At 35.5% G+C, this 27,973-nt stretch overlaps 1 protein-coding gene across 1 annotated transcript; it reads left to right on the forward strand.

The window, feature by feature from the left end:
* Positions 1-252: 252 nt before the first annotated feature.
* LOC110735141 (geranylgeranyl transferase type-1 subunit beta-like) lies at positions 253-26,772 on the forward strand. Its single transcript, XM_021915303.1, has 11 exons — positions 253-563; positions 3,999-4,074; positions 4,213-4,271; positions 4,381-4,520; positions 6,955-7,010; positions 7,115-7,191; positions 7,293-7,338; positions 7,536-7,660; positions 25,581-25,648; positions 25,740-25,827; positions 26,184-26,772. Exons 1-11 carry the CDS (start codon positions 381-383, stop codon positions 26,331-26,333), a joined length of 1,068 nt encoding a protein of 355 aa, XP_021770995.1. The 5' UTR covers positions 253-380; the 3' UTR covers positions 26,334-26,772.
* The last annotated feature ends 1,201 nt before the right edge of the window (positions 26,773-27,973 follow it).

A 27,973-nucleotide genomic window follows, 5' to 3' on the forward strand; every position in this document is an offset into this window, starting at 1 on the left:
TGAACCTATAAAAGGGCATAATGATGGATACTCTACTTCAATAGTCTCAAAGGCAACTAATACCACTAACAATTAAAATCAAGTTGAAATACTACAACACGAATAACAATATCAATCATTATATGACTAATATGAATATTTCAAGCCGCATCTCAATACTACGCACGGAAGAAAAACAGAACTTAACACCATAATTTAACAACTTTAAAATTGAGTTCATGTTATTATTGTTTATTTAATTTCAATAAATTTGTAAAGTATACTGTTTTTTTTCGAACGGAATTAATAGTTCCATGCTAGTAAAACCTTAAAAAGTTAAAACATTCCCCTCACTCAAAAATTCCAATTAAATCAAAAAACACTTCTGCCACTGGTGTAAAATGGCGTCAAAATTAACACAACCATTTTCAATAGATCCTTCGTTTGACAAAGACAGGCATGTACGATTCCTAGACATGATGTACGAATTACTACCCAGTGATTACGAGTCTCAAGAGATCAACCATCTTACTCTTGCTTACTTTACTCTCTCTTCTCTTGATATTCTTGGCGCTTTAGATCGGGTACTTTCTTCTTCCAATTTCTTGCATTTTAGTTTGTGATTATTTTTTATTTCATTGATAAAATGTTGAATTTTAGTTACCCATTATACATTGTTCAAAATTTTTATTCTTATCATTAAATTATTATGTATGTTGCGATTGTTTGGGAATTTGTGTGAGTATTTTGTTCATAATTTTTTTTTTGTTTGTTTTTTTTGGGTTTAAAATTGAATTATACCCGTTATACATTGTTCATGAATTTTGTGTTTTGATTATGCGAATAATGTTAAATGATGTAGTTTTGAGAGGGAATTTGTGACATTGTTGATTAAGTGATTAGTACGCTATATATATTGTGTTAAGTACACTTTAAATTTTGAATTTTGTTATAGTTTACAGGGTTGAATATAAGTATTTGCATTAGTAATTTCTGAAATTAAGATGATTTCTAATCTAATGAATTTGGTTTGGCTTGGATTGTAACGGATTGTATGGGTGACAGTTGTAAATTCAAATTAATTGATAAGCACAAATTTGGCTTCTCATATAGTTCCAAACTTGTACAGAATTTGATATTTTGATTATGATACTTAACTTTTTAAATCATAACAATGTGCGTGTCGGTTGCTAAGCTCGCAAACCTAAGTAGAGATGTTTTGCTATGCTGCCATAATTCTGAGATTTTCTGTCTAAAGACAGCTTTTTCTACAAATTTGGAAAGATTTAGACAGAGTTCTGTTTATTAGGTTATAGTTGAGGACTGGCAAAGTGAAGGGAGCTTCATTGAATTTGTTGGTTTTTGCTTGTTTTTCTTGTTCTGTTTCCGTTTGTATTTGAATTTACATCTATTCTTTGGGGGAATATAGGGTGGGAGGAGTGAAGGTTTTTGACCACTATTTTGATGTGCTTCTCATGTGATTGGGCAGTTGATAAATATCCAAGCTTGGTATGACCTTGGGGCATAGTTAGATGGTAGTATGGGTAAGAGTGCACCCCAAGCCTATCTTAATAAAAAGTTTAGTGGTATTAGGTGTGGATTTTGGAAATCATCAACATGTGTTTTACTATGTGCTAGTGCACTGTATGTTACTGTTAGGTTGAGGGGCTCACAAATTGTGCAATCAACAATATAATTTGCAGAAACATAGACAGGAAATAGTAAAGAAGAACAATAAAGTACACTGAAGAATTATACGTGGAAAATCTTCTCTTTGCCAGAGAGGAGTAAAACCACCAATTTTGCATTAAGCCTAAACTCAAACTCTCTGTCCCTCTTAGGGTTCTCTATCCTGAGTAGTTCCTGACTCATATGAGAATTGTGCTCTTAAGTGGATCAATAGGTAACTTATATTAGGGTACAATTAGTTTCCAAACCCTAGTCAACTAAATACAATTTTGGAGGAGAAATGAGACTACACAACCGTGTACCCAATGCCACACAGCCGTATCTGGCAGAAACTCATAGTCTTCTTGGCTAGTGGTACACAATTGTGTGCCATCACCTGACAGAATGCTATCATACTATGCCCAATGCGACTTTGATGCCTCCACACGAATGTGCCTTTAATCCCCTATGTTTTTTCCTTTCTCCAAATATCCTCCCTGTCAAACCATCTCTACTAACCAACATTTTCTTGTTCACATACAAAAGGGGTATGTGAAATACAAATCTGAAATTGGAACTAGATTCTTGTGGGAAACCATCTTATTGTCACTTCAACTTCACTTCTCTCCTCCTTGGTGCCTTATTTGTGGAATTTTCTTCCTTTTCTTTTTCCTTCAATTGTCATTCAATTTTCTTATGCTCTATTTTGGAAAAAGGAATTCATTTGGAACTAACCAAATCCGTATCCTGGAAGCTCATAGAGTTTGGAATTTGTGTAAATCTCACACCTCTTAAAATGTCTTAAAAGGTAATATTTTCAAATGACATTAAGATACTGGTCTTTTCTAAATCCTTACCAAAGGCGCTTAATACTCTTTTAATCTGATTGCTCTTAATACTCTCCTAATCTTAATCTCTCTTTTCTGTTCCTACTTCTACCAAAAAGTACTTAATTGATTTTGATAGAAGATCAAGCCTCTTACTTTTGTAGCTACTACATAGTGCATACAGCTTTCATGTGAAAAAGGAACGGAATTGATGGGAAAAATTTTATAAGTTAGAATTTCAGACATAGATATTGAAATTCTATTTTTTAATCTACTCTTTTAGCTGCTGTATTTTTCTTCTCAGTTTCTCTCTCCTTGTGTTCATGATGCACATAGCGGAATATTTGAGCTTGATATTCCTCTACTGAGCTACTGTAGCCCAATTATGTACTTGATGTCTTGATATCTCAATCACACAAGCTCAAACAATCATATTATGGAGTGACCAAGTTGGATGTGCCAAAATTCTTAATCCGGTCTGGGTGGTTTCAGCTCATCTTCCAGATTCATCACGTGATTATAAATCTGCTAGTTGATCTCTAGTTGATTAGCTGTAAATTTGTAACCGCTATGAATCATCATGAATTAGAGATCAGGGACAGAAAAGAGAGATTAAGATTAAAAGAGGAAGGATTAGGAATGAACAAGCAAGATATGACTGTATTATTGATAATCAAGGTGACTAATCATCAATTACAACCTAGGCAATCGTTCAAGAGGAATGGCACTCTTTTAAGTCAAATTTCTAAACATTTTCATAACTTGTTACTAATTATTTGTTGCAAATTTGACTCCTTGTTGTTCCTTAGGCCATTTTTTAAAATTCCATCTGTTTATGGACAATAATATTTCTTTTTCAGTACTTATTGATTATCGTGGTGAAATGAAGAATATATGCAACATAGAGGTGTTTGTTTTGGCTAATCAAGTTCTTATATCTTTGCTTGTACCTGTGATGTTCTGAAATTTGACTTTTTCTCTTCTTTTATTCGGAGTTTCTTCAAGGAAATAAGCACTACTAATTTCGTGTTTGCTAGAGATATAAATTTAACATAGTTCTATTAGCAGCTGTCCTGGTGCTTTTATCTCGTGATAATAATAGAAGCAGCCACTGTTGTTGCTTCTTGAATTTTTTTATGTTGTGTCTATATTGTTGCATATTAATTTGGTGGTTGAGGAAGTGATGGCTAGATTGAGGAAGGGAAGATAGGAGAGAGATTTAAGAAAGAGAAAGTGAAAGAGAACATGAAAAAAAAAAAAAAATTAATCAAATTATTTTGTAGAGAGCTTGTGTAAAGGTAGAGCTCTTGTGCTTATATATGCTTTGAAGTTGGTATGGTACCGGCCAGTAAAGTTGTGTAGAATAATTGTATTGACATGTACAGATTTGATCTTGCACATGTTGGACTTCTTGTAACATCTTAATCATATATCTGGTGGATTCATGCCTCTGTTCATCAGCTCTATTTTTCCTCTCATGTGTTGTATTGCTTGTTTCAAAGTATAAAGCTGTTTGACTAATAGGTTGACAAGGAGGCAATAGTTGCATGGGTGTTGTCATTTCAAGCTCATAAAAAAGATCAAGATGACTTGAGAAGCGGTAAGTGAGTCTGTGTGGTTTTCTTCTTTTTATTTTTTCGAGAGGGGTAGGGGTTGGAATTACAAGGTAGACTTGTTAACTTATCCTGGATCAAAATTTTGTAACACAATTGTTTAATGTACTATTATGATGACATAGGACAATTTTATGGATTTCTTGGTTCGAGGTCATCACAGTTTCCAGCAGATGCTCTTAAGGTTGGTTTTGAATTCAAATAATGTGGAGTTACTTGGGTTGGGTATGATTTATGCTCAAAGGTATAAGGAGCTGATTATAGCACTTCTTACTCTTTGTCTGCTGCTTCAGAATTCAAATTGTAACAGTAGTCATTTGGCAAGCACGTATAGTGCATTAGCTATACTGAAGATCCTTGGCTATGATTTTTCTTTGTTTGATTCTGAATCCATATTGAGATCTATGAGAAACCTGCAACAATCTGATGGGAGGTACGCTTTTCTCATGCTTCCATTGCCCCTTCATACATCTAGTCTTTTGTATTATTCATTTATCTCTTTCTGATGCCAACTTCTGAAGTTTTGAATAGGACCTGCCATCTTTAGGGCAAATGTAATGAACCCAAAATGGGGCAAAAGACCCTTTAGCAAAAGAAGACAAAACTAATTAAGGGAGCACCCCTAAGGGGTGTGGCAACATGGGACTGAATTCTGATACTCTTGAGCAGTAAAGGACAAACATTATTAATATTAGATTATTTTTGTAGTTTTGCTTGATTATAAAAGGGAAGTAGCATAGCAGTAGAAAGGCGTGAGATTTGTATTGTGGAATGAAAGAGAATGGTAAGCTAAAGTTACCAAGAGAGTGATAATTGAAAGTATCAAAGAGAGTAATAGCCTAAAGCTATTATTCTACAGTATTATTTTGTAACCCTTTGCCATTGTAATCAAAGACTCAATCTTCATCTTTATTTTTTCTTCTTATTCGTTTGATTTAAAAAAACCAGAGAATCAGTCTATTACATAAAACAAGAAGCAAAACACATTCTTTTCCTTTTTTTTGCATGGAGTTATTATGCTATGCACTAGCTGACTTATCTTTTCTATTGCCTTTAAATGCATCAAAACAGGTGCTATAGTGATATTAAGGTAGATTTGATATGTTGTTAATGTTGCAAGTTTCAACGAAGAGCATGGACTTTAGAAGTGCTACTTTAAATTATATCAATCAATCAAAGCCTTAATCCCATGAGTGGGGTCGGCTACATGAACCAAAAGTGATTATTCCGTGTAGTCATCGGCAAAAATCTTCCTCCTCCATCCCTTGTTATCCAATGCCTCATTTTCATGCAAATCCATATACTTCATATCCTTCATGCTACTTTAAATTATACTAATACTAAATTTCTTTTTTGACTTGTGAGTTAAGTCATTCTGCTCATTGGAGTATAGATTTATTGGTGTAATCGATGGTTGTATACACTCATGTTATATGCATTTGCTTTCTGTAAATGCTTTTGAGAAAAGGTTATTTTAGCATAATTATCATAGATAAGTTAAGGGGCCGTTTGGTTGTGGTTAGTAATCATAGGGAAAGGGAATGAACAAGCCCCATTCCCTTTGTTGTTGTTTGTTTGTCACTTTTTGTCATTCCCTTTACCCACTTTTATTTTTGAGTTCACCAAAATCTATTCTACATTGATTCCCCACCCCTAACCTTTTCCATTCCCTTTCCTTAGCCACCACTACACACCATACCCACACCAGCCACCACCCTTTCTACCTACCCCCACCACCTAGCCTCGGAGGGGCGGCCAACGCTTTTAAGGGGAGGGGGAGGGGTTTCTAGGGTTATGCGAAGGTGGGGGGAAGGTTTACAGGAGAGGGGAGGGGCGGCAAGGGGTGTTGGAGGTGCGGCGAGTGAGGCTGGGTGGTGGCCGGAGAAGTGGGAAAGTGAAGAAAGAGGGGGTTGTGTGGTGGTGGCGGTGGCGGTGGTGGTGGTGATTCGCTTTGTTTTTTTAAAACAAACAACGTACTAAATGTAAATTGTTTTCATTCCATTCTCTTTCTTTCCCTTCGTTCATTATTCCATTTCGTTTACCCTGTTCAAACCAAACGGCCCCTAAGTAAAATTTGTTTCAGCTTGCAGCTGAGTGACCTGAGTTGTTGGAGATGGGTGTTGATATAATTTTTGTTAGTAGATCAGTAGGCTGTTATCATTTGCAGATATTTTAGTCCTAAACCAAGAGCCAAAAGCTGGTAGTTGTAGCAGCAATCTCTGATGATTGATTTTGGGTACATGATTTCTCATTCTTTCATATTTATAATGAAGATGGTGAAATTTCAATTAGGCTGTGCTGAATTGTATTATTTTCTAGAATCATATTACAATCAATTTCTTCAAGATGGAAGAAAAAATAAAAAGAAAAAAAAATATGACATGCTTGTTTCACTTACTATTTATTTGCTACCGCTCTTCATGATGGAAGAAAAAATATAAAGAAAAAATAAAGGCTGCCTTAGAATTTCTTACGTGCTTATTTCACTTACTATTTATTTGCTACCGCTCTTCACAGCTTTGATTTTGGCATAGGAAGCCTGAAATATCCGTGCAAACTGCTGTGCTAGGTGCTTTAAGATATGCGTGATTTATACTCTATGTTACAGAATGGCGTCAACCTGTGAAATGTTGAGGCACTTTCAGAAGTTTTATGTATCAGTCAATACTTGCTCTTTCAATCTAGTAAATGGAAATAACTGTGCTCTTGGGAAATTCACATTGGTGTCTTGAAGCACACATCCTATTAAAGTTATTAACTAATCACGTGTAAATTTTCACCAACATTTGTCCCTTCTACTATGATTATGTAGCCATGAACTATTACTATTATGGGGTGCATGATTGTTATTTTTTTCATTTTTACAGTTTTATGCCTATCCATATTGGGGCTGAGGCAGATCTGCGGTTTGTGTATTGTGCTGGTAAGATCAGATGAGAGCTTTTACTACTATACTTTAACATCTGTTAAAATGGTTTTGTGCAGTATTATACCCTTACTTTCCTTTTGGTCTTTTGTGACAATCAGCTGCCATTTCCTATCTGCTGGATGACTGGACTGGAATGGACAAAGAGATGGCTAAGGAGTATATTTTGAATTGTCAGGTAGATGAAAATTTATTGCTATTTTGCAGTCTTGACATGCCTTGTTCTTCCAAACTTGCTATCCTGATGCTGAATTCAATTGTATGATCCTGTTTTTGCAGTCATATGATGGTGGCTTTGGTTTATGTCCTGGTGTGGAATCCCATGGTGAGTAGATAAAACTTGAATTTTTAAAACCAGCTTTGTATGTACTTTTAGATGCTCAATTTTTTGTTTATATAAGTGTTAGCAAATTGTTGATTTCTTGAGGCACATATTTTCTGGTTTAAGTTTCCTTGCCCTCTTTTTTCAGGCATTTAGTTTCCTTGTCAATATAATGTATACCTATGACACTAGTGATACAGGTGGTGCAACATACTGTGCAATTGCATCTCTACGACTGATGGGATTTATAGAAGATGATCTTCTCTCCAAGGGTGTATCATCCTCAATCATAGACATTCCCGTGCTTCTCGATTGGATGATGCAGGTTTGCTTTTCTATCTCGTTTTCTCAAAAAAATTGTCCTAATGCTTCAAACAATATAAAAGATAGCATTTGCATTGTTGAAGTCATTCTTTCTATTGTTTGAAAGAAAATTTGTCCAAAACTATTTAAATTAAGAGAGTGATATATGAGGGAATATTGTTCTATCTATTATTCCATCTAGTACGGGATATATATGCATGTAGGTTATCTAGGGTTTTCTAGGATAAGATCAAATATCCTAACTCTAGAATGTTCAAGAGAGTATTTGGGATAATGGTCATCCACTTATTGTTTCATAACGCTCCCCCTTGGATGACCATTATATAAAACAAAGAAAAATTTACTAGAAAAACCTACAAAAAGAATACATTATTACATAATGCGCATAAGATATTGTCTCATTAAAAGCCTAACCATGAAAACCTAGTGGGAAAAAACCATGGTTAAGGGAAAAAGAGTGCAGCGTGCATTAACTCCCCCTCATGACTACATCACTTTAGATCCTAAAGACGATGCAAACTAATGCCGTAAGTTAAACTTTTGAATGTGGCTGTTGGGAGCGCCATAGTAAACGAATCTGCCAAGTTTTCGAATCTGTATGACTTTTATATCGCCATTTTTTAGGAGATCATGAGTGTAGAAGAATTTTGGTAAAATGTGTTTTGTTCTCCTTTGATGTACCCTTCCTTAAACTGGCAATGCATGTTATCCTCATGTAAAATTGTTGGAACTTCTTTCTCGGAGTATGTGCCACAATTTGTCTGTATGTTGAATTACAGATCTTAACCATACACATTCAGGATTGCCAAAATTTCTGCATTGTTAGAAGAAGTAGCTGCAATTGTTTGTTTCATACAACGCAAGAAATGGAAGTACCTCCACACATGAACACATATCCAGTTTGTGATCTAGCAATAGCATTATGAGGATCAGAAAAACCGATTAAACCTTCTTCCGATAGGTTAGAGGAAAGAAAAAAAAAACCCATATCTTTCGTACGTTGGAGGTAACGAAGTACATGCTTAACCCCATTCCAATGCCTCTGGGTAGGGCATGAGCTAAATCATGCTAACAAATTTACAGAAAATGATATGTCAGGTCATGTATGACTAGCAAGATTCGTTAATGCCCCTAATACACTTTAATATGGTACTTCAGGACTAAGATTTTTTTTCTTCGTTTTTTTTCTGGAGGACGGAAAGGATCTTTTTCTACTTCAAAGGCTTTAATAACCATAGGGTTATTCAATGGATACATTTTTATCTTGTAAGAACCTTTTCTATGTAGTTTGACTCTTGCACAAGGATTCCATTCTTTAGGTGCTTAGGTTGTGTCACTAAGAAAAACTCAGGGCGTGTTCGACAAAAGTAGATGTGTGGGTAGTAGTAAGTTGTCGTAGGCTCGTAGTAGTTGTTAGCTTAGTTGTGAATGTATTAATTTTTAGTAGGAGTGTTCGGTAAATTTTTAAATAATTAAAATTATTATTTCATTATTATAAATATTATAATTATATTATTAGTCAAATTTTTATAACATAATGGTGTCAACAAGATACGATGCATAGCTACATCTTTTGTAAAGAATGCAATTTTTCTTAATATAATTTGAAATGAAGAACGCAAAACACAATAAGACCAAGTTATATATATAGCTATACAAATTTTCAACATTAAGCATGAGATAAATAGCGAAACAATTTTTTTTTTAAACGTTATGCGTTTGAGATAAGTATTAAAACAGTATTTCAAATTTAAAGGATAGAAAAACAAAAATTGGATTTTATTTCCTAAAATTTTGGATAAAAATTCCACACCTAATTTTCACACCAAAAAAAAAAAAAAAAAAAATTAAAAAAATCTCATAGCTATTCAGATTTTAAAAGTTTGAACTTTTGGTAAAAGCTACTTTAAACACTAAAAGCTAAGTTCACCACTACCTTGCTTATTTCAATCCGTATAGAGATCTACTCAATTTGATTGAGTATTGTTCTTGAAAACATGAATTTGTTGCTTTTGGCGGTTGGGAGCTCCATATAAGAAAGTCGTGACTACATCAAATCAGGCGTAGTCAAAGTCCTCTTATTGCTAGACTAGTTAGAAATCTAAAAGTAGTTGCATCCACCTAAGAGAGTTTGTCTTCTCATAATCAATACCAGGTCTTCGTGAGAATCTCGTGCAACTAATCGTATCTTACAACATCACCATTTTAATTTCTCTTTCGTACAAAGACCTATTTATATCCCACTAGCATTACACCAAATTCAAATACTTCTTTTCTCCGAGAGATTTCAATTCTGCCTCAATTGCTTCTTTCCATTTTGGCCAATCACTTCTTTGTCTACATTCATCAATGGATTTTTGGCTTATGATCCTCATCATTATTTAATGACATCTAATGCCACATTGCATACAAAAACATCATCGACGTCGACTTGGTTTCGGTTCCATGTAATTCCAAACATGACAAAATTTGTTGTAATTTCTTTGTTGTTAGGTACCTGAATATCTTTTTCCATCATGTCTAAGGTCTCATCTAGAGATCCTTCAAAATTAATAGCTTCCTTAGTTTGGCAATTGTCAATTGTCAATTGTTGCTCCCTTTTTTTTTTTTTTTTTTTTTTTTTCCGAGGATTTTTATCTTTGGAACCGATAGGTCTACCACGCTTCAGGCGTGCTCTTTAGAATCAGTTACAACTTGGGCTTGTCCTTCCGGGACATTAATTTTTATTAGAGCATTTACACCTCGTATATGTGACTTTGTCACTTTCTTTGGGTCAGTAAGGCCATATTCGTTTTAGTTGTTGTGGTAGAAATCTGCTCTGCTGTGCCGAGTCCCTGCGCTGCTTAGTATTTATAGTCTGCGTGACACTTGCTGCTCGCTGAAATCTAATCTACTCCGCTTAGAAGCTCAAAAAGAACAAGGCCTAAATGAGTATGGCAGTTGATTTGCTAAGCTTTGTGAATGAATTATCTTTTAGACTTCCGATTCACATTATTTATTACGAGGATCTAGGTGAGACAATGATAATTCTTTCCAATTTCCAGTTGTGTGTTTTCTCTCACCTAATGTTGGAAAAATTGACTCATCAAAATGACAGTGTGTAAAACGAGCCAGAAATAAATCTCCTCTAGTTGGCTCTAAATACTTAATTATCGATAGAGATTCATATCCAACATATATCCCAATTTGCCCTGAAGGCCCATTTTAGTGCGTTGTGTTAGAGTAATTGGAACATATACTGCACATCCAAATATTCTCAAATGGGATACATTTGACCAAAAACCAATTGTGATTGGGAGAACTTATGATGACTTGTTCGCCATATGAGATGCGAATGAGTGTTGTTGCATGTAATATAGCATGTCCTTTAGTAGAAATTGGGAGCTTAGATTTTATAAGCAATGGTCGAGCAAAAAACTGCAAACGTTTAATTAACGATTCTACAAGACCAATTTGTGTATGAACATGTGCTACAGGATGTTCAACACTAATCCCTAATGACATGCAATTCATTGAAGGCCCTAGATGTGAATTCTCCAACACTACTAGGAACATGTGCTCGTGCTTGTAATCTGATGAACCGAGTAAGTAGTCTTGTAAACGCCTGGTTGCAAGTTGATAACAATGATATGTGTGACCATCTAGTTGATGCATCTATTAAAACCATGAATTATCTAAATGGCCTACACGGGTTATGAATTGACTTATATATATATATATATCCCTTTGTATATATTCCAAAAGTAATTGATTCAGAATTTATTTGGCCGGTGATGGCGGAGTATCAACTTGCCAATTGAGCAACTTATGGCTCTTCAATGAATGTCCATATGAATTTTAAAAAAAAAAAAAAAAATTGCATCATTATTGAATCGGGATGGCCTAACCGGTCATGCCAAATAGTAAAATATTGTTAAAAGTTTCTAGAAAATGGAGCAAGTAATAAAATATGCCCGCAAATGTATTGATTTTTGTATAGTACAAATTAGTGGAGAATGTAGGTAATTTCTCTTTGGGTTATACTCGTGATTTGAGGGAATTCATTTTTCCCTTCACTAATTGTCTCAAAATGGTATCCATTTTGTCAAATATCTAAAACTTAGTAAATTTCTTTGAGACTTAGGGAGTATAATGCATCAATAATTTCCAATGTTGTTCCCTTTGACGATAAAACATTTGCTCTTCTAAAGCTTTCTATAATCTTGTACTACCTGATATAGTACTCACACTTATCTCTTTCGTCATCAAAAGCAAAAAATATTTCTTATGATTAAGTATGATGTGAGTGGTTGCACTATCAACTAGACATAAACTTTCACCATTGATTGGTGATTGAGCTTTGAAGGGATTCACATTCTTTTCTACTTAAAATAAATGAATTAAAATAAGATTCACAAAAACAAATAAAATAACTTAAATTAATGATATGACCAATAATGATAATAACGAAATATTTGAAAAAATAAAATTGTCCAAAACAAATGCCCCATAAGGCATAAAGTCATAGTGTTTAATTTTCTTTAATAACACAAAATAAATGCAATAACATAAAATAAATGCAAGCTAATAGAGTTTATTCGCCAAATGATCATGATTTATTCAATTATTTTCTCCGGGAGTAGTAAAGAGTTAGGTACTCTTAACGGAATTTCATGAATCATATTCATACGCACCTAAAACAAGATTGCATGCATAACATACAAGAATCATAAAATTATACCTTTGAAGCGTGAATTCCACGTAGCAAGTTGATTGACAATTAGGGAGAGGATAGAGCCCCAAGCGTTGCTCCTCTACTTAGTCCACGGGATTCGAATGAGCCGTCCACCAATACTAGATTGGTCGGATGAAGGGAAACACCACGATCACCACCTTTGCGAACAACCGACACCACCACGAACCACCACCACCACCGTACACACAACCGGCGCAAGGAGGGGAGAGAGAGCCGTGAGAGAGAGAGAGAGTTTGAGGGGTTGGGTTTCGTGTTTGCTAACTCGGGTTTGATTAACAGTAAAACTGTCTTATGAAAACCTAGGCACTTAGTCTATTTACAATTATATTATAATTAGACTAGGTTAAAAAGCCCGATCCACCTAATCTCCTCCATATGGCCGGCCACCTAAAGGGAGATAATATCAAGCCCGATCCACCTAATCTCCCACTTGTCTGTGCAATGTTCAAATTCCTTAAGTCCATATGTGTCGATTTGATAATATGATTGCACCTCATGTCGAGATCATATTAATCTACAAATCATTTCTTGAAATCTGAGTTAGAATTACAAAACAAATGATTACTGAGTAAAATATTTGAGCGCGGCCACGCATTTTTCGTATTCTCCCTCTTTAAGATCCCATGACACATTTCTAATTAAATAGGTAGACTCAATCCAATCTTGTGGCAACCAAAGCTCCCACTCAACTTTTGAAGTAACCAAGAAACACCCTTTATAGTCCCCTTATGGAAAGACGTTTTGATAGTAAATCAATCATTGAATGAATTCAATGTTCTACTTATGTCAAAGGAATCCACTAATATATCCGGAAGCTCTATATTTGAACTTCAAAGTAGGTCAATAGTTCGATCATGCATCATTCATGCATATCCATGTGATTGACCGAGCATCTCTATGCCCCTATAGCCCATAAAACTGTGTTATCCAATCAATCTTACATGCCAGTTCATTTATTGAAACATTTTATGTCAAATTTAATGATTTTGAGCTAGAAACTTAAATAATTTATGAATTTAGTTCACGTGTGGGGTTTCATTCACCGAATCACGTATTTGATGATCCCATCAATTCATAATTATTTTGGACATTTTATTTAATATCAAACCACATTTAGATAAGAGAAATGAAGCTTTCTGATTTAAACATAATTCTACAAGTTCATGTATTACATATGTAATAGTTTTTCTCAAAAAAATTCAACTTAAATTACATAACTTGCTTCAATCCAAAAGCCCTAGTGTGACTCTCATGCTTGGCCTATGGAAGGGGTTTAGTAAGCGGATGAGCGATATTCTCATCCGTATGAACTTTGCAAATCTTGACATCCTGCCTGCCAACGATCTCTTGAATGAGGTGCTATTTCCTCTCAACATGTTTGGACTTGTAATGTGACCTTGGCTCCTTTGATTGGGCAATGGCGTTATTGTTGTCACAAAACAACTCGATTCCTTCCTGAGCACTAGGTTCATTGTCTAGCTCAATGAGGAACTTCTTGATCCAAACTGCCTCCTTAGCTGCTTTTACCACAGCCAAATACGACTGCAACAGTGCTTTGCTTCAAACTCTTCTAGCTCATTGTTCCTCCATTCAGATAGATCTAAAGTCATCTTTGTCTGTTTGGAAACTCGCATCCGTATAGCCTTTGACAACCAATTCACTTTCGCCATAGCGCCACCATAAACTAGAAACATTCCTTTAGTCCTTCTCAAGTACTTAAGGATGTTCTCCAGTGTACTTCTCTCTACACATGCCTGGCATATGCAACATCTGGTCTTGTACATATCATGGCATACATAATGGACCCTATTGCAGAGGCATAAGGTACTTTATCCATACGACTCGACTCTTCTGGCTTGCTTTTGAGGGCACTGGGTTTTACCGAGTGTAATACCGTGAGACATGGGAAGAAATCCTCTCTTAGAGTCTTGCATCTCGAACCTGTCAAGGATTTTATCAATATAATTCTCTTGACTTAGTCCCATTATCCTTCGAGAATTATCTCGATGGATCTTAATTCCCAATGTACTTGGCATCTCCAAAGCCATTCATGGAGAAACAACTCTTCAATCCTTGACCTGACTCAAGCATTGGTATGTCGTTCCCTATGAGCAGTATTTCATCTACACACAAGACTAAGAAAACTAGGCTGCTCCCATTAGACTTCTTGTATACACAAGGTTCTTCTTCGCTTTTGAGGAAACCAAACTATTTGATTGCCTCGTCGAAATGAATGTTCCAACTCCGTGATGTTTGCTTCAATCCATAAATGGATTCATGAAGTTTGCAAACCTTCTAGGATTTTCGGGATCCTCAAAACCCTCAAGTTGTGTCATATACACATCCTCCGTCAAGGAATCTATTCAAAAAGGCGTTTTGACATCCAATTGCCAAATTTCGTAATAAAAAATGTAGTAATCGCTAGAAGAATCCGAATAGACTACCTGACAAGCCTACCATCAGGCAAGTCTACCGGGGCCCACGCATCATTTTCAGGCATGGAGTCCATTTTGAATTTCATGGCCTCAAGCTATTTCTCTAAGTCAGGGCTCGCCAAAGCTTCCTTGTAGGTTGTGGATTCCGCACATTCCAATAGGATAATTTCAGAATCCTCAGTTAACAGAACATGAGTCTGAGTGACTTACAAGGGGTAGGAACAACAATAGAAATATTCTCTTCAACTCTTTGAAGATTCAAGTGGGACGATAGGAGTCTCGCTAGTTGAATTAGCTTGCTCCGACGCATTATTTGTCAAATTAGTTGACTCATGTGCCCTCGCCTCTGATGTGGTGTTATCCACATCCATTTGTTGCTCGTCTCGAATTTCTTCGAGAACCACTTTAGTCCCACTTGGCCTTGTAGAAAGAAATTCCCTTTCTAGAAAGACACCATCGCGAGCAACAAACACTTTGTTATCTGCGCGATTGTAGCAGTAATACCCTTTTGTCACCTAGGGATAACCCATGAGGAAATATTTATCTGATTTAGGGCCTAGTTTGTCGCCTTGTAAACGTTTTACATAGGCTTCGCAACTCCATAACTTATATGGCGTCTTCTTAACTGCTTTGGACGGGCTTCTGTTTAGTATGTTCGTAGTTGTTTCTAATGCATATCCCCAGGATGATATGTGAAGATCAGTAAAGCTCATCATGGATCGAACCATGTGAAGCAAAGTTCGATTCCTCCTTTCTGACACATCATTTAATTGTGGTGTTCCCGGCGGAGTTAATTGTGGAATTAATTCCACAATCCCTAAGATGATCATCAAATTCTTGAGTCAAATTTTCACCACCACGATCAGATTATAGTGCTTTAATTGTGTACCCAAGCTGATTTTGTACTTTATTCTGGAATTCCTTGAACTTTTCAAAGGATTCCAACTTTTGCTTCATTAAGTAAAATATAGTCATATCTACTTAAATTGTCAGTAAAAGTAATGAAGTAGTTAAATCTACCTCTAGCTTTTGAACTCATTGGTTCACATACATCCGTATGTATGAGTCCCTAAAGGTTACTAGCTCTTTCACCCTTTCCTGTAAAGGTGATTTGGTCATCTTACCTAATAAACATGACTCACAATTCTAAGTTGATTCATAATCAAATGGGGATAGGAGTCCATCCTTTTGTAATCTTTGGATGCACGATTGGTTTGTATGACCTAACCTACAATGTCATAAGTAGGTTGGGATTGAATCATCTGTTTTTCGCTTCTTGTGATCTACTTATATCAATGTCATAAAACAAAATTAACTCATAACTAGCAAATGAAAACAATTTATTACCTTGTCATGGATCAACACTTGCCCATGACAAGTAAACCAAATCACTATTTTAACAAAATAACTGAAAATTGTCTCGACAAAACCGGAAATAGTCTAAAATCATCATAAAACAATCTGAAATTAAAACTTCAAGCTTTTCTGGTCACTTAAACTATTTTCGTGCTTTTTTGCAGTTTCTGCACGACATGAATAATGTGAGCACTGCAACTTGGTATCACATACTTAAGCGAAAGTTAAAATGTTTATAACAAGTTAGTAGGCAACTCCTTACCTCACATTTAATCGTAGTGGGGACTTCCTAGCACTGGCTCATTCTCCTTTCATATAATTTTGTGCATGATTTTTGAGTAAATCAACTAGCTTGACTGCAGAATCCTCATCATCATGTGATAGTTTCTTATGGTCAAAACCATCATGCAGTGAATGCAGAATTATAGTATGAACCTCATGATCTTGGAATGGTCTCCCTAACATATTCATGTGATTGAATAGTTTAACCATCATATCCACATGAATTTATACTAATGGCATAAGCTTTCTAGTAATCTCACCGGTAATCTTGAAAGTTTCATGCCCAATATTTCCATCCAATTGCCCATCACCATTGGACTTTGCTATTCCATTGCAAATATTACGTAAGCAATTGAATAGGAGATAAGGTTCATAATCCATAAATCTTCTAGCCCAATCCTTCGGAATAGAAGATAATATGGCAGACACGACTCTCTTGGATTCTGAAACATGTCTTAAATATTTCTCAGGAGTCATGCTTGCGCTAAATCTGCCCTCGATTGGTAAGTCTATTGAAATTCAAGCTTTTCGTTCCTTAGAACATTTCTAAGTTCGTTTTCCCAATCGTTGAAGTTGAGAAAATTAAGCCTCGTTTTCATTGTTGGTGGTAAAGTAATGTTGTCAGAATTGTATTCATCTACGACAGAATAAGGCAAAATTCGATAATTAGGTTTAATAAAATTAAAGTACCATAAACGAATTAAATAGGTCCTTTAAAGCACTTTATTCAATATTAAATGGTCCCAGTTGAATTAAGTGATTCCAAGATCCTTTATTTGTACAATAATTGACCAGACTTTGGCCCTACCATCAATCATTATATTTTCAAGGTGAGTAAACTCTTTACTGATTACAACTCTTGTAATTCTTGGTTGAATAATTAACCATCTCATGTTCAATTATTACCCTTTGCTTCAAGATTTTAAATTCTTTAGGTAATCTTGTTGAGCACAACCAATTAAAATTGTAAAACTTGATTTACCCCAAATTACCTAAAATATAAAAATGACACCCAACTTTGGCATGACCTATTATTTATTATTAAAGGGTGGTTGGGTTTTTAATTGGACAAACAATCTCAATATTACCGGGACATAGATTTATTATATTGTGATTAATTTAGTGAATTCTAGCGCATCATCAACAACATAAATAAAACCTAGCATACATAATCTACTAATGCATAAAATAGAATATGATATAGTATGGCCCCTTAGTCCTTAGAAAACTAGTCTTGAAAAGCCCCCACTTGAACTTTCATGGATTTCCATCCACCTTGCTCCTTTGAGCCTTCACTTCATGGGTTTCTTTGGACCAATCTATTATAAATAACTAATCTATTTACTTTAAATAAAAAGTTACAAAAAAATAATTAACGGTACACAGACCGTATTTAGATTACAAAAATACATCACGATGCGCAGATCGTATTTAGAATCTATGAGTCATACTAGTCTGTATATAGCAAAATAATATCATATATTATAAAATTGCCACATAATAAAATCACTCAACATGCTTGCCTAAACTAAAATATCGAATATTCTTAATTAAGGCAACGTAATTCCTAAAATATCTCATATTTTTAAATTCATAATTAGATAATATCATATATTATTCATTACCATCTATAAAATATCATACATTTTAAATTTGGCATGAGATAAAATCAAATCTTATTTTAATATGTAAAGATAAATCATATTTATTTTCCATGATTATCCTAACTAATTTCGGAGATTCTATCCTAATTACTAACCAATTAAATAATTTTAAAATCAATTATTTCTAAAAATAATTATGGGATAGTCACATTATTTAAATCAATTATTATCCTTTTGGAATATTGTTCAAAATATCCTAACTAATGCTATCCAAAATTAACAACTTTAATTATGGATAATTATCAAAATATCAACTTTTGAAATTTAATTTTATCCCAAATTTAAAATATGATTTTATTCTTGAAAATTTTTTTTTTTTTTTTTTTGAAAAACCGTACTGCACGGCTACCAGCACCGTGGTTGGCTAGCCACGGTGGCTGGCCACTTTAAAACAGCCACCGCGTAAAGAAGGCAGCAAGCAGTAGCAGTGGCAGCCACGGTAGCCGTGGTTGTCGGCCACTTTAATTATTTTTATTTATTTATTTATTATTTAATTTTTTTTTTGTGTTTTTATTTAATAAACAACTTTTGTAAAAATTAAATTAAATTTGTCCAATAATTGAAATTAAATCCCAATTCAATTTTAAAATTAAGGCTCATCTTAAAATTAATTCCAATTTAATTCTAACTCTTAAAATTAAATTGTTGATCATACATAAAACATTTTTATGCATAAATCAACCTAATTAAAATTATGAAACATGAATCAAATCGAATTAAACCAAAACTCAAGCACAAAATCATAATTTAGGGCTAGGGTTTTTCGAAAAATTCGAAAATTAGGGTTAGGGTGTTAGAAATTTTCGAGCATATTAGGGCTAAAATTCGGTCCTCTCTAGGCTATGTTAAGCATATTTAAATCAGATTTAATCAATTCTAAGAGTTAAATCACATTTAATATAATAATTGAACCATATTTAAATTAATTCTACCTCTTAATTGATTATAAAATTATGAACATGGACTTTAAATAATCGTATTATTATAATCAAGCGTGTTCATGCAAGAGACTAACCGATACCACTGTAGGGAATTAGGTACTCTTAGCGGAATTTCATGAATCATCTTCATTCGCACCTAAAACGAGATCGCATGCATAACACACAAGAATCACATAATTATACCTTTAAAGCGTGAATTCCACGTAGCAAGTTGATTGACAATTAGGGAGAGAATAGAGCCCCAAGCGTTGCTCTTCTATTTAGTCCACGGGATTCGAATGAGCCGTCCACCAATACTAGATTGGTTGGATAAAGGGAAAACACCACGATCACCACCTTTGCAAACAACCGGCACCACCCCGAACCACCTCCACCACCGTACACACAACCGGCGCAAGGAAGGGAGAGAGAGCCGTGAGAGAGAGAGAGAGTTTGAGGGGTTGGGTTTCGTGTTTGCTAACTCGGGTTTGATTTACAGTAAAACTGTCTTATGAAAACCCTAGGCACCTAGTCTATTTATAATTATATTATAATTAGACTAGGTTAGAAAGCCCGATGTACCTAATCTCCACCATATGGCCGGCCACCTAGAGGGTGAAGGCCCATCATGGGCTTCTTCCTCTTATGCTCAATCTAGGCCCTTTAAGTGATCTTATAGGATCCGTTCAGTTGGGCTTTGACCTATTTTACTAGCCTAAAGATCATTTGTACATCTAGCTATGATATAACGACAACCCAAAAGACCGAACTTAATTATCTCCATAATTTAATCCATTATATATCTAGTAATTACACTTGATGAAGACAGAAATCCTTCGGTTGTATCACCATAATTGAAATCACTTTCGTCATCCTTGTACGCCAAATTGAATTTATTTCTGATAAAGGTCTATAAGGTGTTTTGGTATACGACACACCACGAGACCAATGGTCTTTTTCTCCACAAGTCCACAACGGTAATATATACTTTCTCCGTTAATAGTTATTTGCAACAAAGGGGGTTAGCACAGACTCCTAGGCAAAACTTCTTAAACATGATTATTGAAAGTTATGGACATGTAATTAAATTTAAAAATAAATAAAATTAAAGCAGTTACAATTAAAACAGAACCGCCCAGAACCACCACCACACGCCACCCAGAACCACAACTCATGCCATCCAGAACCCACGAACCACCATCCACCCTAACCACAAATCACCGAAACCCAGCCACAAATCACCACCACACGCCACCCAGAACCACAACTCATGCCATCCAGAACCACCACCATTGACACCCACCCACGAAACAGCCATCCGCGAACCATGAAATAGCCACCCACGAACTATAAAAATCACCCATAAACTACAAAAACCACCGGATCTACCGAACTCACCCACAAACCAGCAACAACCACCCACTAACCAAATGAGAGATGAGAAAGATAATCTAAAGTAGAAATGAGGGATGAGAAATGAAGAAGGAGATGAGAGATGAGAGATGAAGAAGGAAGAAGATGATGAAGTGAGAGGTGAAGATGGGGGAGAGAGATGGTGGGGAGATGAAATTAGGGATGAATCATATTGTTTTTTTTTTTTGGGGAAAGGCTTAAATAATTAAGTTAGATTAGGGTTATAATAATTTGTAATTATGTGTAGTATTATGTGTTAATAATTTTTAAATGAGGGTATTTTGGTCATTTTATTGAAAAAAGTTACTATATTAGGAAAGAAATAGTTTTGTTGCAAATAATAGTTAGCAGCCTTTTTTGGTAAATGTTGCAAATAAGTGTTAACGAGGTAGTATTTTCATTTTTATCCTTTTCATTCTTGTTCCTAAAATGAATGACCATATCCGCGGCCGCAGCCACGACCATGACTATCGGAGTACTGGCGTGGTCTCTAGCCTTTAGCTCTTCTCCATTATGGGATGCCACATTCGCTATAGAGCCAGTTAGGTGTGATTTGTGATTTTTTTTTATTAATAGTTCATTATTCTCAGAATATTTTGTGAAACCCTTTTCACGGTATTGATTTTTTTTTTTATTAATAGTTCATTATTCTCATAATATTTTGTGAAACCCTTTTCACGGTATTGTGTCTAACTTTTCTACATCCATGATTTTCTCTCCACATAATTTCAATTGTGATGTTATTCTGAACATGGTTGAGTTGTATTCACTCACAGAATTAAAGTCTTGTAATAACGAGCTTTTGGTAATATCCCTGTTTTCTGGTGGTCATACTTCTTCTTATATTACTCCAAAGGGCTTGTGGGTCTTTAACGGTCACTTAAGGCCTTCATGAAGGTGGTGGCGAAGGGATATCATAGCTTTAGCCGTGTCTTGGCTTGTTGCTTTATTATTTTCTTTGATAGTATCACAAAGCCCCTTTGCATCTAGATGTATTTTAGCATCTAACACCCATAGCTGTTTCCAATAATATCAAGAGCAACAAGTTCGAGTTTTGCAAGGTTTTACATGATTTACTTTTCTAGTGGAGAAACTATAAAGTTGCTAATCTTAATATGATTGAATTCATTCATACGTCTGCTTCGGCAATAGTGCTTATAATGTATTAAATTATAAAAATAAATATAGATAGAGATATGAGGGAATATTGTTGTATCTATTATTTCATCTAGTACGAAATATATATACATGTAGATTATCTACGGTTTTCTTGGATAAGATCAAATAGCCTAACTCTAGAATGTTCTATAGAGTATATGGGATGGTCATCCACTTATTGTTTCTTAACAAAAACCACATTTTAAAATGAAGTTTTTATTAGAAACCACCTTTTATTTTTTATTTATTTTTTTATTTTTTTTTATTTTCTTTTTTTATTGTGTGTGAAGTAACACCTTATGACGGATTTCGGCTTTGACTTTCCTTTTTTGGCATTAACCACCCACGTGATTGCTACAAACACCCATGTTAGCCACACCACCATCGGAACCACCATTGCCTCCCCACCGAACTACTTTAAAACCCATCAAATGCTTTCAAAATCGCTCACCCACCATTTTAAAGGCTTAAACCCAACCCAACTACCTAAAAACCACCCACTTACACCCAAAAATCAACTTAAGAAAAAACCCTAACATCCCTAAGCCCATTCTTCTTCGAATTTTCAAAACAAGCTCACCCACTCTCGAAACTACTTGAAACAATTGGAAAACCAAACCACCTAGCCTTAAAACCAACGTTACAAGGAATGCAGTACGGAGCCACGAATCGCGAACTGATTCATGCGAACCGAAACGCGGAACAAACGCGACCTGGGTCGCTGGTGGTCGCGACCAGAACGCTAAAGGTGACGACTCCTGAGCAAACATGGTTGTTCTTCCTCTGTAACTTTTAATGGCTTGTTTCCCGACATATTCAGGGGTCGTTTGGTTGGGGATATTCAACAAAGGGAATGGGAATCGACGGGAATCATTCCCTTTGTTGTTGTTTGTGAGGCCACTTTCCATTTCCCCTTTCCCCCTTCATTCCCCAAATCCCTCCAAGTTCATTCCCCACCCCCCAAGGTATTTCCATTCCATTCCTTGGCCACCACCACACCACCATACCACCACCCTCCTACCTACCCACATCACCGGAAAACTGCACCACCGCACCACCGCCATCCCTTCGCCGCACCTCCCCCACCAATTTCCCAGCAACCCATTTCACCAAATTAGTACCATCTTCTCTAAAGGTCGACAAAATCCTTCTGAATTAGAAGCTTGGTAAGTCCACTTACTTTCATAACTATCGCACATTAACCCCTTTTGATATTGCTCAAATTTTGTATCAATGTCGTGACAATCTGCATCTGGGTTTAAAGTTTATTGATTCTTTCTTGTTTAATTGCCCTAATTTTCGACATCACGCGGTGAGGGTGTGTGGTTGTGGTGGTGGTGAATCTAGTGATTCCCATTGTTTTTTTACAACCAAACAACATACTACATTTGAGGGATTTTCATTCCATTCCATTTCATTCCCTTTGTTCATTCCATTCCGTTTACCCCCCCTCAATGTAATATGTTCTATCTTCCTTCTTTCACGTGCATTTGCTTATTTACTTTCTGAAGTTTTTTTTTACTTTTTTCTCTCCCCTCTCTTGTTTTACTAGGGTGATGGCTAGGGTGTTGTTTCAATTGGTGAATGGGCTTAATATTCTATCAATAACTTGGTCTGTTTTTTAATGAACAACTTGGGCTTTTTATTTTATACTCTATTTTTTTAGCAATCCACTCACCTGATATAAATTTTATGGAGGAGTTAGGATATACTTGTATTTATTTTAATTTCCAATATAAAATCTATTAAAAAAATTACCTATATATATTTTTTTATTAATTTACTTATTTCGTACCCAATCATACCGGATTCACCACGGATAGCACTTTGCGTATTCGTTTCCGTACCACGTTTCGAATCGAATCCCGTCCCATTTAACCTTGGTTAAAACAACCCTAATCATCAAAAAAATCCACCCAGTAGTTAACTCTAAGAGAGAGATAAAGATAAAGGGGGAAAATCAAAGAAAAGAGAGGAGGGGCGGTGGAGGGGGAAGGGGAAGTGGTGGAGTAGCCATGGCATGAGGGAGAATGAGAGTTAGAGAAAAGTTAACGTCGGAATATGTAATTCAACTTTGGTAACATCGTAGTTTTTAATCTTCTCAGTGGTGAATTCTAATAAATTTTATTATTCTTGGTAAACTCTAATTAGCTATAATAGCAAATGGTAACATTAATGATGTTTATATGCAATTATAAGCCTAACCATGGTTAATTATTTATTTTTTTAATAATAAAATTATATTAAAATTAAAAAAATAAAAAAATCCTTTCCCCCACTCACCCAGCCACCACCTGGCCCCCTCCTCGGCCGACGGCGCCAAGCCGCCGGCGATCCCCTACCCCTCCCTCTCTTCCGGCGACCCCCAACCCTCCCTCACCCCCGATTCCCATCTCCCCTCTCCCACTCCCACTTTCCCACCCCGATTCCCATCCCTCTCACTCCCCCACCAAAATCCGTCCCTCCGGCCTCGCCTTCCTCGAAAACGCCTCCTTCTCCACCCTAAACGCCAAATGCGACGAATCAGCCTCATTTCACGCACACAAAGTACTACAAAACAACCTCTTTTCTTTCGAATTTGTTTTAACAAGCTTAATATAATGTAGTGAAATTGAGATGGGTTTTGGGATTCAAGGGCATAAGAAGCGATTCCTGCGAAAATTAGGGTTTTGCCGAGGTTAGTGTTGCAGCCAAGAGAGGGAGGAGATGAAGGTGAAAAAAGTCGCCGGCGAAATTGAAGGTGAAGGTGAAGGTTGAAATTGCAGAGTTGAGTTTTGGAGGTGATTGTTTGGGGAACGGGATTCGGGGCTGAGGCCGGCGGTGGGCGGTGGGCGGTGGTGGCTACTGCCGGTCAGGGGGAGGGGGAGGCCGGCGCGTCGGCGACAGAGAGGCTGGACACCGACGTGGGTGGGGGCGGAGAGTGGTGGCTGGCTGGAGGGGGAAGGGGTGGTTTTTTTTGTTTAAAAAAAGTTATTTCTTTTTTATTTTTTTAAAGTAAACAAATATCAATAAAATAAATAAATAAACTAACTATAGTTAAATATTTAACTACAATTTATCATTAATGTTATGGTTAGCTTAAAATAAAAAATTCAAGTTTACCAAGGATAATAAGAATTTTCGCAGTTTACCTCTGAGAAAATTAAAAACTACAGTGTTACTAAAGAGAATTTCCCTTTTATTTTTATCTTTCATACATAGTAACAATCTTCTGTTAAACTTTTATGTTAATGATAAATCATGATTAAACAATGTAGAAGATGTTTCAAGCACTCTTACTATCAAATTGATGTACTTATGTTGAGGAATTGAAACAGTAAAACTGTAATTTATACCACAAAATTCTTGGATATCCTAATAAAACAATTATGTCACCTTATTTTTGTCAATCAATTAAACTTGACAAACATTTCTTAGCTAATTACTGAAAAGAACACTCATGCTTTGCTCAGTCAGAGCTTAAAGAAAAATAATGATACTAAATGATGTTGACAAATCGGATTCTGGATTCTTACTCGGAAATGTTTTATATCGAGGCTATATGAAGCCATAATCCTTATCAAGATCAAGTAGTGTCTGTCATTTGTCTTAATGCCTAAATTATATGGATTTCCAGAAATAATTGTCATTATTTTAGTGTAACTTGTTACAAATTTAATCTGTGGATGGAAAGAATTATTTAATCTAATAAAAAGTATTTCCTCAACCTTTAAATAATGCAGAGTGGACCACCTTACCATTTTTTTGAATCAAGGTGATTTTGGTCTTTCATTCATGCTGTTAAATTTCCTATCTTATTTTGTTGTCAGTGAAAGTTCTTGTGGTGACTAGAAATAGTGGAATCTTTATTTAATCTTAGGAGTTGAAAATATATCTTTGTGAACCTTAGTTTATAGACGGATGATTTAATTTCATGTGTTAATTGTGTGGCAATTTTCATGCAATTTTCTTGCTTTAGAGACAAGCTGCAGATGGTGGATTTCAGGGAAGATTAAACAAACCCAGTGACACATGCTATGCTTTCTGGTAAATTGGGGTGGCCTATCTAGTAGTAATGTAGTAAACCTAGTTACATGCTTGTTTTGTCATCCTGAAGATGAAAATTTTTCACTTGTAGGGTGGGTGGTGTGTTGAAGATATTGGGAGGCAGCAAATTTGTTAACAAAGAAGCCTTGCGTGATTCGCTACTGACTTGTCAATCTGTGGTAAGTGATTCTCTAACCAAGGGCCCGTAGACCCGTTACATTCCTGACTCCCCTTCAAACCTCCCCTTTTATGTCCAAATAACTCAAAACACACTTGAAATGTGCTAAATGGCCATGTTTGTCATAAGTTTGTCAAAGCTTCTCTGGTAATGTACCTCAGGTTAATGCTTATTCATTAGTAATTTTATTACATGCTGTTCTGTAAAAACCAGAAGCTGATGAATCTGTATATCGTGAATTTTCTTGATATGGTGGCAAAATCTTTCTTAATAATGATGATGCTTTCTTTCATATAGTATATGATGAAATTCCTGTTTATCATTTCCGATGGAATTGATTATATTGTCTTTCTGTAGTATGGCGGTTTCAGTAAATTTCCAGGGGAATTGCCGGAGCTTTATCACTCATATTACGGGTTCTCTGCATATAGTCTGTTGGAGGAACCTACTCTGAACTCCCTCTGTGTTGAACTTGGAATAACGAAGAGAGCTGCATCTGGATCTTGATTTAAGATCTCATTCATTAAAAGTTGATTTACTTGAGGCACAGATTGTATCATATCATTTGTTGTACACTACAACAGAGAACAGGAAGCATGTAACTTCAAGGCTGGTTAGACATACTACGGATCGGAGAAGTGACTCGAACTTTTTTTATAGGGTTTCAGCCAAAGTTTCTTCATCGCCGAAAACTTTATAAGTTGGATAAAATACGTAGGTTGTGATGTTTAGAGGGGAAAAAATATACCGTCGGCAGTGATTTGCTCTTGAACAATCTGTAAATTCTCTTCTTTTTCATTTCCTTTTTTTCCCTTCTCTGGTACATTTGTTCAATGTTGGTTTGATTGTTCCAGCCTTAAGAGTAGACATTTCAAAGTTGATTGATAGAAAGCGTATGTTTTACACGAAATACATGGCAATTCTTTTTACCTACATATGTTTGATATGATCATCATTTTTTTTTTAATTATTTATTTATTTATTTATTTTTCTATTTTTTATTTATATTTTTTGACTGATGATAGTGAGACTGAATAAATTTGTGCTTCATCCTTAAGACTCAGATTTCTCTGATCTATGTTTAGTAGGCTGTGGTTTTATGGAACTTCCAGGCAGCTATCATAGCTTCTCTCTGCAACATACTTCTGTCAACCACATCCACAGCAAAATTCCCAAGGAAGGTTGGTAAATCAAATTGGGGGTTGATTATAGACAACCCCATAAGCAACTTGAAAGGCATTGTAAGGATGATACAGTGCAACAAAATCTACATATTTACTCAATTTTTCAATGACCAAAGGTAACATCTTTGCCATTGGACTTGGGTAGGCTAGTAATTAAATCCATGCACTTCCCAACAAACTTCTTCTGAAATTGGAGGGATTATAATTAACTAGGTCTAGCAACATTGTTATATTTGACACTTCCTAAAGACGCCAACAACTCAAAATAGTGACTACAGCTGCACCAACTAGTGCATCTAAAAGCTCTTCTTACGCTGGAGTAGAGAATTTTCTTTCGCAATCTTCTATTTAATTCCCAGTAGTCTACGCACAATCTCCAAGTACCATCCTTTTTCCCAACCCATACCATTGGAGAAGCAAAAGGACTTGAAATATTGTGCACAATTGCTCGGTGTTGCATTTCCAGAACATGCTATTAAATGATATATCTCTACCTGAGAGAATATCAGTAAGGTCCCATGCTTACAAGAGATTCTTTTATTCCAAAAACAGTCCTAGAATCGATGACTCTTCTATGTGGTGGTTATCTAAATAGATGTTCAAATATCATATGAAACTCTTCTTCAATCTTTGCATTCTAGATTTTCAGTAAAATGAAAATTGACCTTAAGTTTTAGGCTTTGTTATAGGTTTATAAGGTCAGGCTATAAGTTTTTCTTCTTGCAATCTTGCGTAACTAACGGTATTAGATTGAAAATGGTTTAATTTTTGACTTCAATCCTCGCACAAAACTCTCAAGCACATAATCTTCGGTCAACATATGACCATTTTGCAATAAAATTGACCTTAAGTTATCAAATTTATCAACATAATTCTTAGTGAATCATTTTGTGTAGACGTGTATTTTATTAGACTGTTTAAGTGTTTAACAACATTAATCCCTTTACCATCCTTTATATTAGT

This window comes from Chenopodium quinoa, unplaced genomic scaffold, assembly GCF_001683475.1.
Source record: "Chenopodium quinoa cultivar QQ74 unplaced genomic scaffold, ASM168347v1, whole genome shotgun sequence".
In the NCBI taxonomy this organism is placed as follows: Eukaryota; Viridiplantae; Streptophyta; class Magnoliopsida; order Caryophyllales; family Amaranthaceae; genus Chenopodium; species Chenopodium quinoa.

Bases quoted from the DNA above. Each gene is read 5' to 3' on its own strand.
- LOC110735141 (XM_021915303.1), top strand. From the start codon at position 381: ATGGCGTCAAAATTAACACAACCATTTTCAATAGATCCTTCGTTTGAC. The intron at 4,075-4,212 runs GTAAGTGAGTCT...ATGATGACATAG, and splicing joins TCAAGATGACTTGAGAAGCG to GACAATTTTATGGATTTCTT. The intron at 25,828-26,183 runs GTAAGTGATTCT...GTCTTTCTGTAG, and splicing joins TACTGACTTGTCAATCTGTG to TATGGCGGTTTCAGTAAATT.